This window comes from Sinohyriopsis cumingii, chromosome 3 (genome assembly GCF_028554795.1).
Source record: "Sinohyriopsis cumingii isolate HCF-2022 chromosome 3, ASM2855479v2, whole genome shotgun sequence".
Lineage (NCBI taxonomy): Eukaryota > Metazoa > Mollusca > Bivalvia > Unionida > Unionidae > Sinohyriopsis > Sinohyriopsis cumingii.
The window spans coordinates 61,271,834-61,284,865 of NC_142963.1; the positions used below are offsets into that span (position 1 = coordinate 61,271,834).

At 33.8% G+C, this 13,032-nt stretch overlaps 2 protein-coding genes across 2 annotated transcripts in view; one reads left to right on the forward strand and one right to left on the reverse strand.

Annotated features, from left to right (window-relative positions):
- Positions 1-467, reverse strand: part of LOC149802955 (poly(A)-specific ribonuclease PARN-like) — a 145,669-nt gene extending 145,202 nt beyond the window's left edge. Inside the window, exon 1 of the mRNA XM_089952468.1 lies at positions 409-467. Coding sequence (XP_089808594.1) covers positions 409-427 — 19 coding nt within the window. The 5' untranslated portion in view covers positions 428-467. The remainder of the gene's footprint in view (positions 1-408) is intronic.
- A 173-nt stretch (positions 468-640) lies between these two features.
- Positions 641-13,032, forward strand: part of LOC149802956 (bifunctional apoptosis regulator-like) — a 59,844-nt gene continuing 47,452 nt past the window's right edge. The window contains exons 1-2 of the mRNA XM_089952469.1: positions 641-733; positions 12,317-12,574. Coding sequence (XP_089808595.1) covers positions 12,324-12,574 — 251 coding nt within the window. The 5' untranslated portion in view covers positions 641-733; positions 12,317-12,323. The remainder of the gene's footprint in view (positions 734-12,316; positions 12,575-13,032) is intronic.

A 13,032-nucleotide genomic window follows, 5' to 3' on the forward strand; every position in this document is an offset into this window, starting at 1 on the left:
TCCTGAAATTAAGACTTAATTTCACTTAATTTAAGTGGGAACACGTTTTTCTGAAGACCGATAAAAGTGCATTTGGGAATTGAACACCGCCACTCTTTTCATGTACATAATACAATAAATTATTCTGGCTTTATATCTATAATTCTTGAGTGTATCTCCGTTGAAGAATAACTTGGTTTTGTTTTAAAAACTGGCACTTCATTATCCACATCCTATTGCTACTGATGGGCGATTTATTATTCAAGAAACCTGTATAAGAGGGAAGCAACAGACTACAGCACAAAATAAACATGAGCATAATACGTAATGTTGAGTTCGCCCTTGACTGTTTACAAGTTCAGCTATTACATTTTGAAAGTGAATGACGCTGTCAGGTTGTAACTATGCCTAAATAAGAAACTTATATACTTTTTCTTGTGACTTCCATCTCTCGCGCCAGCCGCTTCTATCCATAAAAAAGAGGAAAAACCCTTTGACTTTCATTTTGTAATTAATTTCTACTCCAGAGGTTAAATGAGTTAATAAAGGTACTTAATACGTTAGTTCAATTCATATATAATTTATTGGAGAGGAATGGCAGAGGTAATGGAAACAACGAATGACATTCAGCAATTTTACAATGATGTAAGCAATCCACCGGATGTCGGTATTTTAGGTTTCGGTTTCCAAACAAACAGAGCAACGTAAACATACTTTTGCAGAAATCGGGTGATTGTAAACGAGTTACAAAAAAGTAAGGTTAAGAATAATGTATAATGAATTTTATATTTAGTTTATTGGCACGTTGATAGCCCATGGGCTTGTTGTTTTACACTGTATTTGCAAGTGTCAAGCATGATAGGCTGATATGTATGTAGTCCTACAATGTTGGCCAACGAAACTTGAAAACTGGTCAATTTCTTTCGTGAGAATTTGAATTTATTAGAGAAAAGATATCAGGGTAAGTATAGTCTGACAAAAACATTATAACTTTACTTTGTAGGAAAGTGTCATTATTGGTTGCCAGTTGTCTGTGATATTTCTGAAAATTTGACTTTCATTACACTGTTAGTCGACATCAAAACACGCTACACTGCGCTGTTATTTAGGCAGTAAGACCTATCACCCCCCAGAAAAAAAATATCGGGTGCTGTGTCTTACATTGTAGGACTAGTATGTATGATGAGGGGTCTAGCTAGGGGGTAATGACTATCAGGGTCGACGTCTTCTATTATGAAACTAAAGATTATATGTAAGCAGAATTAATATTTGATACAAATAATACTATCATACAGATTATATGTAACCAGTGTGATAGTATTATTTGTATGAAATATTAATTCTGCCTACTATTATCGAGGTTTTTCTACAGAATCCAGGGATAACTCTTTCCATTCTGTCTGGTGTATATTTATAATTCTCTATAATTAATTCTATGTACCTTGATTTCTTTCATAGGAATCTGGAATGACTGTGTAGATAAATGAGAATTAATTACTAGGTTGTCGTGTGAGTGTCTCTGCTACACACAAGTGCATATAACACCTATTCAGTTTTACCATTTTTTGGTGATGTATGCTTGGTCGTGATGGAATATGGGCTCATGTGTGCAGTCAAGGCAATGGGTACTGTTTACCCACTGACCTGGGTTAAAATCTCCATAGAGTACGAATGAAAAATTCTCTAAATGTATGATTAGTATATATATATATATATATATATATATATATATATATATATATATATATATATCTGTGTGTGTGTGTGTGTGTGTGTGACTTGGATTTTTAACGTAGCTTTAACAATTTTTCAGTCACATCACTACAATGTCTGCAGTGTGGCAGTTTATAGTGATGTCTGGCACTGGGGCATCAGGCTTTAGACATGTAGCATGATGTTCCACCCAGTCACATTATCCTGACACCAGGCCAACCAGTCCTAAAATTAACCTCTTAATGCTGAGTACTAGGCAAGGCAACTGTTAGTACCATTTTTTTTAAGTCTTTGGTGTGACTTGGCCTGGGATTGAACCCATGACCTTTGCATCTGAGGCTGACACTTGGCCATGGAGCAGTTGTAATATATATATATATATATATATATATATATATATATATATATATATATATATATATATATATATATATATATATATATATACACTATGATTATGATCCTGCTATAACATGGTGGTTGGAGTCCAAAGAACCTGACCATGTTATAACCAAATAAATCATTTAGCTGAAGAAAATGATACATGTACCACCAAAAAATCAGGGAGGTGGGTAATAAAAATGGGTGCAGGAAATATGCTTTTGATTAAATGAAGACAAACTAATCTAAAATACACTTGTGTATTGAGAACTTACATTTGTATGGTACAATCCATAATCCATTAAGTACTGTAAATGTATATGAAAATTCAGATATTGATCATATGATATAAAATTCATGTGTCAGTCACATCCTGTTAGGAAACACAAGTAATGCAAATATAAAAGAAATGGTAGTTCTCGTTTGATCTATATCCGATTGATACTAAAATGTCAACTATGATATTGCTGCCAGTAGCTAGTGGTTATAGTTGTTCACTTGCTTCATGTACATGTACTTAAATTGTCCTAGATTTTGGTAAGCTGGAGACAACTATCAAGGCTACCCAGTGGATGAGGCTATTCATTGGGAAATAATTACGTGAACAATTTGAAAAGTTAACTTGACGACCATATATCTTTGGTTTAAGAAGATTAAAAATTTAAAATTTGCATTAATGCCAACATTTAAATCAATCATAAGCATAAACACTTTTTTCTTGCAAAATAGGCAACTTTCATGGCACAATAAATGTGTTCCAATCCCTTTGGAAAATGCAAAAAATCCATCAGATTCCATTGCTTCAATATAAGTTTGTTGCTGGCTTCCTTTGAAAGGTTCTTTGTTTTCATTGAAGATTGTAGTTGGCTTGCTTTGATAATGATGCATGTGTTATTGAAATCACTGCTAAAGAACAGCTTTGGCGGACTAAAAAAATGCGTTTCTGATTGTAGTGGCAACATCAAATAATTGTAGAACATTGAGACTAATTTCTTTTCACTTGCCTAGTATTTATATAGAACAATAGGTGCTTCAGAGGTAATCAATTTTCTTTGAAGGTTCAGCAAAACCATCTTTTGTGGGTACATTTAAAAAAAAAGGAATTAGCCATCATTTGGTTGATTGTATCAGTTACTGTACCTGCCTTCAGAGGTTGGTCAATTGCAGCTAGTCCTGGTGGCATGACTGTTGGAGTGTAGCACAGCATACAGTAGTTGGCAGCATTAGCAGATTATTGGGGGGGGGGGCACCAAACAGATGCCCCCCCCTTTTCCAAAAATAATTAAAAGGTGTTTAATGTGTAAGTGTTTTCCCCCAGCTATGTTGTTTGTTTATTTAAAATAGAATTTCGATCAAAAATTTATTTGGATTAAATTTTTGACGGGGTATTTATTTAAATCCCTAGTGTTATCTCTAGGGTTGTTCTTCCAAGTTGGTTTCTATCACCTGACTCGAAATCCCATCCCTGGTTTTCTAGTTGACCTTGGCTAGAGGTCGTCTATATCCCAAGTGTGCTATATGTGTGTATCTGCTATATTGTATGTATGCTATATATAGTTTCTATGTAGGGATAGCCAGTTATTCCAAATCTTCTCCAGTTGTCTTATGATCCACTTAGAGTTGGATCTATTTTGCTTTATTAATAATTTATATAAATTTTGAATTTTGGCGAAGTAACAGTGTAAAACTGGTCTCTTGAGAAAAAAATTCCCTATTGTTTCGTGTGTGTGATAATCTGTGTCATTTTTTCGCTTAATTGATTTATATGGATTAGGTTGGCTGGGCTCGAGTTGGGGTCCACACTTTCGAGTTAGGCCACTTCTATTTATTTATGATATTATTGCCAAAGAATCCAAAAGTATTTACTTCCCACCATGAGGGGATAGTTGTACAGTACGGGAGATGTACAATAGGAACAGAAGGAGACAGATAAGAAAGATGTACAATAATTTTGTTTTAATGTTATGCATGCCAAATGTTCCCACCTGGGGTGGTTTTCCAAGACTCATTCATAGGCCTGTTCACTTTGCGTAGTGTCGTGTGACATAGCCCAATGACATCATTATCTTGTACTTCCCCCATTAGGGATCCCTGTCCCTCCCTATTGTTCTCATAAGTATTTTAAACCCATTAAGAGCTAGAAAGAGAGAAAAAGATCAAAGGAAAGAAAAAAGGAGAAATAAAATTCTTCTGAATTAGGGTATTTTAGTAGGAATTTGATATCATAGGAAAGTTTATGAAAATGAGAGATTTCTGTAATTCCAGAAATTGTATTTTAAGAAAAAAGAAATTTTTCAAATTTCAGTTAAAATTAGATACCAAAAAATGTAAAGATTTTACAAAAATTTGCATTTCTTGAAATATTTGGATTATTACCTCTCTATTACTATAATTTGCCGACAGGCCCTCATTGTTCCCACAATATATTTGGTTATTTTGTGTAGTGTTTCTCTTCCAAAACTCCCATCTAGATATAATAGGTTTTCTTTTCTATACTTTTCTTTCTTACCAATTTCCTCTATTACCCTTAGTCTCTCTACCTTTCTCTTTTCACATTGAATTATAGCATGATATTTACTTAAAGTAGCATTTTTACACAGTGGACATTTTTTCGGTACTTGGACCATATGCCGTCTCACTGCAACCTCTCCCGTCAACCATGCATAATGCAGGTATTTGAAGCAGAGACTTGTATTTTTAGAGATCCTAGTTTGACCCAGTGCCCCCGTGCTCTTTCCCAGTTTACATATAGTCTTTCCTCTTCTACTTTGTTTTCACTCTTCTTTGTAACTATTTCTCTTATCCATTTATGCATAAGTTTATCATTTAAACCCCATAATTCCTTGTCATCCCTATATTTTTGTAGCATTTCCTTTATGTATCTAAACCTTCTAGGTACTTGTTGTTGTTGTTGTTGTTGTTGTTATAGGGTTTAACACCATTTTTCACCACAAGATAGGCTATACATGGCGGCTAGTTTTAATGGTGGAGGAAGAACCCGGGAAAACCCCGGAAAGAACCACTGACCCACGAGAAGCTACCGGCAAGCTTTCTTACATATCAACGTTGGCTGAGCCCAAGACTTGAACCTACGCAGACAGAGGTGAGATGGCAGTGACAGAGAGAACTTTAGACCACTTGGTCACTCGGGGCCCCTTCTATGTACTAATAATTTTTTGACAAATTTGTTATTTTGGTAAATATCTCTTCTGTTTCTCATAAATAGTCCAAACCAGTATTATATATATATATATATATATATATATATATATCCCTTCCCACAGAGATTTCAGTTCTATTTGTATTTTTTTAAACCTGTTTAAATATTGGCACATTCAGTTAGTATTGGGCTCAGTATTGTAAGCCCTCCCTTCTGTGTGTTTTGAAATCCCAAATATAATTTATAATAAGATTATCAGTTTTCTGCAAAATTTTATTTCTAATATCAATAGACTTTAGTATATAATTTTATGTTTGCATATATGTATGTTTTGGCCACTTGGGCCTGTTCTATGAGGCAGAGTGGCATGAGTGCCCAGATATTCACATTTTCATCAATTTTTTTCTCTCATTATCTTACAGTTTGCTTCCTCATCTCCTCTTCCGAAATAAATACCTAATGCTTTAACTCTCTCTTTGATTTGCTGTGGGTTTTTCCAGGGTGATTACCCCACTAGTTTCCTATTTTAAGGATTTCTGTTTTTTCATGGTTGATTTTAGACCCTGAGGCTTTTCCAAATTCTTCAAATTCCTTTACTAGATGTTTGAAGGAATTAGGGTCTTTTATGAAGTTCGTGCAATCATCAGCATGCTGTTGCATCTTTATTTCCTCCTTTATATTTGGAACTTTAATACCTTCAATCCTTTTATTTAGTCTTATTTTTATACTTAGAATTTCTATTGCTATTACATATAATAGCACTGATAGTTGGCATCCTTGCCTCACCGATCTTTTAATTTCAAATTGCTCAGTATTAGCTCCATTGACCTGCACTTTTTAAGTTATTTTATTGTACAGGAATTTAGTCCATTTTTTTAAAGTTGTTTCCAAAACCAAATTTCTCTAGAACTTTTTGTACGTAGTTATGTTTCAGTCTATCAAAGGCTTTTTCCTGGTCAAAAAGTACCATAGCACCTTTTAGACCACATTCATTAATATAATCTATTATCGTTCTAATGCTTAAAATATTATTTTGGATATCTCTTCCTTTCGCTCCACATGATTGATTGTTGTTGATTATTTTAACCATCCCCTTCTTAAGTCCTTCTGCTAATACTTCGCCTAGAATTTTATAGTCAGTATTTAGAAGAGAGATGGGTCTCCAGTTTTTTAGGTCCTGTCTATCTCCATTCCTCTTATATATCAATTTTATTATCCCTTCCCTTATGCTTTTGTAGAGTCCTTCTGCTTTTTTTTAGATACTCGTTAATTTTCCTGCTCTTATTTCTCTGCCCTTTTGTTCTTCTTCCAGTATTTTGTTTAGCCTTGCTTTTAGTTGTTGTTCCAAATCTACTGTTTTTTTTCTCCAACTGTCTACTTATCGCTTCTTTTTCCATCTTTTGTTTCTCTTTCCTTATTTTTGCACATTGTATTGCTTTCTTTTTGAATATTACTTTTTAGTTTATCCCATTCATGGATTATATCCCTACTTCCTTTTTCTACAATTTTTTTAACTTCTTTGATTATTTTCTTAATAAATTCTGGTTCCTCTAAAATCTTATTGTTATATTTCCAACTCCCTTTTCCCATTTGCTTTTAGTTTTTGTTCCTTTATCTATGTATATAAGTTTGTGATCAGAAAATTTAAAGTCCATAATACCTGCCTGTAAGCGGATTATGATATAATAATACACTATTAAGATGGTTTGCCAGTATGAACAAAGGATTTATGTAGCAACAGGTAGATTCCAGTGCATTTTATATCAAGTTTGTGGGTACCTTTCATGGTGCCTTCAAATTTGTCCACTCTAAACCGACGATAAAATCTTAAACAGCCAACAATGTTGGCCCCAAAAATCACCAGATATATATTTTGTCACCAATAATGGTAACAAATTTGTGATATTGGCGAAGCCCAGCGAGGTCCCTGAATAAACTTTTTACACATTAGTTTTGTTACTTTTAAAAAGAAAAATATAATTTTTAGTGTGCGAAAATAATACATGTATCTGAAATATAAGGAGCTATGTCATGATCATATAATAGAATTAATGTGCAAAATCTTCCCTAAAATTATATTAAGCTTTTTAGATATTATTTCTTGTACTTTTAAGAAAGGAATTTTTTTTTCTTGTGTAAAATAAAATACATGTATCAGGAGCCATGCCATGATCGTGTGATATCTGAATTCATAATATAATGGAGTGTGCTATAGCAAGGTCATACTTTATTTGAAAAACTTTGTGCCATTACCATATTTACTTATGTATAAATCATGTCCAACAGTAAACAACATAAACCCTGATCTGCCATTGCATTAAGGCCCAGCAGATAAGAATCTTTGTTGTTCTATTGATTACTCCTAATAAACTACATAGATCCAGATCTGCTATTGCGTTGCGATGGCAAATCTAGGTTTCTGTAGTTTACAGTTGGATTTGACTTTAATACAAGTATATTTTTTTGATAAATTCATTGGTATAGATAATGCATAATAACCTTTTAAACATTTTCCAAAAGTGTATTTTCTTATCTCCAAACCACCAAATAAATTACTGATTAATCTCTGCAATGTGGGCAAGATTATACAAATGTTTTTAATGGCATAACTTGATGAAATACAAAATTTCCTTCGATACCATGATCCACATTTAGGAGTGATTTTGGGCACAATGCTTGTTATAAGTCCACATATAAAATAAAGTATGCTTTGCAAATTGTGAAGTAGATATCCCCTTCCACTTTGTTCCCACTGAGTGCTTTCATATTGGCTTTCTGAGTACAAATATAAATTCATGTTTTTTTTCTGTTTAAAGAGCAGCATAAAACAATTGCAACATATATTTACATGCTTTTGATCATTTTTTTGTGCCAGTTAAATGATTTAATGTCAGCAATCATATTACATTTCAGACTATGTGATTCCTGCTGAAAATCACACATGAAACTTGAAGAAGTGAAATTCATGCAGTTATATCTAGACCAAGAGTAAATTGTTATTGTATGATGGTTTTTATTATACTTATTTTGTGCAGTATACTTCCATACTTTGCTCATACATTCCAAGTTTTCTGGGACCTTATCATGGAGGTAAGTGTTCAGGAGAGTGGGTTTAAATAAAGAAGATAAGCATTCACAATCCAGGAGATTGGGTTCAAATAAGGGGGATCAGTTTTCACAATCCATGAGATTGGGTTCAAACAAGGGAGATAAATATTCACAATCCAGGAGATTGGGTTCAAATAAGGGAGATAAGTATTTACACTCCATGAGATTGGGTTCAAATAAGGGAGATTAGCATGAAGACATATTTTTGTCCTAAATTTAAACATGAAAGTGCACCTCGTACAGTTAATAATAGTTACTCAGCTTTATTAATTTTCATATATGTTATTTTCACTATGTTGCACACATTTAAATTCATCTATCCAAGCACTGTTGAACTTGCAAACATTTCTTTTGCAGATGTTGTTTTAGCTGGCAATACCAGTGCTTGGCAGATATTTTTTAGTTGGCAATACCAGTGCTTGGCAGATATTTTTTAGTTAGCAATACCAGTGCTTGGCAGATATTGTTTAGTTAGCAATACCAGTGCTTGGCAGATATTTTTTAGTTGGCAATACCAGTGCTTGGCAGATATTTTTTAGTTGGCAATACCAGTGCTTGGCAGATATTTTTTAGTTGGCAATACCAGTGCTTGGCAGATATTTTTTAGTTAGCAATACCAGTGCTTGGCAGATATTTTTTAGTTAGCAATACCAGTGCTTGGCAGATATTTTTTAGTTGGCAATACCAGTGCTTGGCAGATATTTTTTAGTTAGCAATACCAGTGCTTGGCAGATATTGTTTAGTTGGCAATACCAGTGCTTGGCAGATATTTTTTAGTTAGCAATACCAGTGCTTGGCAGATATTGTTTAGTTAGCAATACCAGTGCTTGGCAGATATTTTTTAGTTGGCAATACCAATGCTTGGCAGATATTGTTTAGTTAGCAATACCAGTGCTTGGCAGAAATTTTTTAGTTGGCAATACCAATGCTTGGCAGATATTTTTTAGTTAGCAATACCAGTGCTTGGCAGATATTTTTTAGTTGGCAATACCAGTGCTTGGCAGATATTGTTTAGTTGGCAATACCAGTGCTTGGCAGATATTGTTTAGTTGGCAATACCAGTGCTTGGCAGATATTTTTTAGTTAGCAATACCAGTGCTTGGCAGATATTTTTTAGTTAGCAATACCAGTGCTTGGCAGATATTTTTTAGTTAGCAATACCAGTGCTTGGCAGATATTGTTTAGTTGGCAATACCAGTGCTTGGCAGATATTGTTTAGTTGGCAATACCAGTGCTTGGCAGATATTGTTTAGTTAGCAATACCAGTGCTTGGCAGATATTGTTTAGTTGGCAATACCAGTGCTTGGCAGATATTTTTTAGTTAGCAATACCAGTGCTTGGCAGATATTGTTTAGTTAGCAATACCAGTGCTTGGCAGATATTGTTTAGTTAGCAATACCAGTGCTTGGCAGATATTTTTTAGTTAGCAATACCAGTGCTTGGCAGATATTTTTTAGTTAGCAATACCAGTGCTTGGCAGATATTTTTTAGTTAGCAATACCAGTGCTTGGCAGATATTGTTTAGTTGGCAATACCAGTGCTTGGCAGATATTGTTTAGTTGGCAATACCAGTGCTTGGCAGATATTGTTTAGTTAGCAATACCAGTGCTTGGCAGATATTGTTTAGTTGGCAATACCAGTGCTTGGCAGATATTTTTTAGTTAGCAATACCAGTGCTTGGCAGATATTGTTTAGTTAGCAATACCAGTGCTTGGCAGATATTGTTTAGTTAGCAATACCAGTGCTTGGCAGATATTTTTTAGTTAGCAATACCAGTGCTTGGCAGATATTGTTTTAGCTGGCAATACCAATGCTTGCCAGATTTGTGACTTCTGGGAGTTGTTTTGGGCAAATCAGTAGACTGAACGATTGGGACCTAAATCTAAAGACTGCCAGACAATCCAGGAGACTTGGCATATATATATATATATATATATATATATATATATATATATATATATATATATATATATATATATATATATACTGCTTCGTACTGCAAAACATGTGTCTGAAAGTATTATTGTGTGCTTCTTCTGATTGTAAACAATGTATGCTCATATATCAGATGCCAGAGCATTTAATTTATTAGATTTGTCTTTAGATGAATGAAACAAGCTGTTTGGTCCATTTGAGAGTAGAAATTTTAAAAGTTGATGACATTGGTGAGTTCACTGAATCACAAAAGAAACTATCAACCAAGCAAGTGGATGCATGTGATATCTGCTGTGTCCACAACAAATGTGAGATTCACAGTATTGAAAATACCATTCTGATAATTTAAACAGTTCTTTTTAGGAGAAATATTCATAGCTATTAGCAAATCAAATGGTTCAGACTATGACCCATGCTCTCAAGGGTCTATACAAATAGCATTGGAAGGCATATAAAGGCCAAGGGCTATCATCTCCCTCGGAGATATTTCATTTTACAAGCCAGTCCAAACACTAAATTTAAAAAGAAAATGCAACTGAAGCCTCAGAGCCAATAAGCCAAGACACAAAAAAGGCTTTTTTTCACAGGCATGTAACTAACAGGGCATAATGATTCCCTGAAAAATGTGTGCTTCCATCGACTGACCATCCCTATGTCTCATTGCTGAATGGAGCACTTTTTTTCCCTCTTGATTAAGAAAATTTTTTAAAAATTCACATTAGATATACATATAATCATGTTTTTTTTAAAAAAAAAACAAGCTGCCTACCGAAAGTTTAAAACCAGTTCAATAGGAAACATATTTTTTTCTCCTAAACATAGTCTGTTAAATTAATATAAAAAGTAAGTAGATAATGAAGCTGTAAGAAGAATCATTGATGTCATGGTTTAATAATATGATAAAAATTCCCATACTAAATTCTATGTATATTAAAGGAGCAATAATAATTTGTTATTTTATTTGATCTGGATTATTTTTCATTTTCCATTCACTGTTGCATGTAAAGGTAGATTGTCAGGAGCCAGTGAATTTGTGTTTTTTTTTTTTTATACACTGAGCTTAAAGAATAGCTACCAGCCATTAAACAGAGCATCACTGATTAGCAAAGTTTTAAACTCTTAAGAGCTTGTAACTGTTATTGATTGGAATGTTATGCTTCTATATTCACTTATCAGCCTAGGCTAATGTGGGTACGTGAAAAAGCCTGCCAATAGCTTCTCGTGGGTTGGTGGTTCTTCCTGGAGTTTTCCAGGGTTCTTCCTCCACCAATTATACTGACTGCCATGTATAGCCTATCTTGTGCTGAAAAATGGCATTAAACCCTACAACAACAACAACAATATTCACTTATAAGTTGAGCTTAGCTGTAGATTCCATTGATGATCAACTTGTTCATTTGTTAGCAGGTTACAGTCTATTTTGTTTGTTCTGCTGATTACTTCTTCCAAACTATATAGACCCAGATCTGCTAGGCAGGTGCAATGTATAATGGCAGATCTTGGTATGTACAGTTTGCAGTTGGACTCAACTTGTAAGTGAGCTTATACACACACACACACACACACACACACACATATATATATATATATATAATGTAAAATATATGGCTGATAACAAGTTTTAAACAGTTGGACTAAGAAATTTTGCTTTAGATTTTATTTATTCACATAGATATTTATAAAGGTTACCCTCATCATGTGGTTTTGGTGCCTGAGATGTGGTTTTCAAGAGTCATTCATTGATGGGACTGTTAGTATAAAATATAAAAATTGAACCTTGTTTATCTCGAGGCTCATCAGTGGGACAGTTAATATTAAATATTGAAACTGAAACTTGTTTATCTAATATAAATATATGTATATATAATATATAAAAATTGAACATTATTTATATAGCAGAATGTGATAGCTGCATGTATTTGTGTTATGTTATAATGAAGAAAGTTTGCTTTCATGAATTTGATGCATAATAAAATCAATGCTAAACTGATAGATTGGCATTTAAAAGATCTATACTAATGATTATATTCTTTTTTTCAGTACCGCTATGCAGATCCCTGAGATAGGAACCGAGTCTTTCCTTAAAAAAAGGACAGCATTTGAAGAAAAAGAAACATATGACCCTGACTTCATGTGTGGTTGTTGTATGGATTTGATGGTGGAACCAACAACTCTGATCTGTGGCCACAGTTTTTGCCAACTCTGTGTGGCCAGGTGGTACCTGGTATCAAAAAAGACAGAATGTCCTCAGTGTCGAAGTACCTGGATGGGCAATCCAAAAGTCAATATATCACTAAGGTAACACTAGTTAAAGCTCGTGATCCAAGTGAATAATCTCTACTTATTATCTAACATGAAACCAGTTTTTTTGATAATTGCTATAATTATTGAATAACTTCACTTGATGAATTAATGAAGAATCATTTACTTTCAAATTAGAAGTGACATGTTGACCATCAGAGCTATCTATATTATAAGGGCTTTGTCACACATAGTCTGCATTCAAAGTAAAATGTTTGTGTTTGATGGAATGCACGGTCTTTAGTAATCATGAGACTCTTGTGACACTCCTTTACTGTATGATGCATGGTATAGTCATGGAACCAATTTAATTATTCAAAGGGAGAATTATGTAGAGTATATACTTCATTATGAGGTGGTATTACTTGAAGGCACTATAATCCTTGACTCCTATGGAAAGACATTAATGAGGGATAGAGATGTAAGAATTTTAGGAAACTTCTACTGGGTACCTG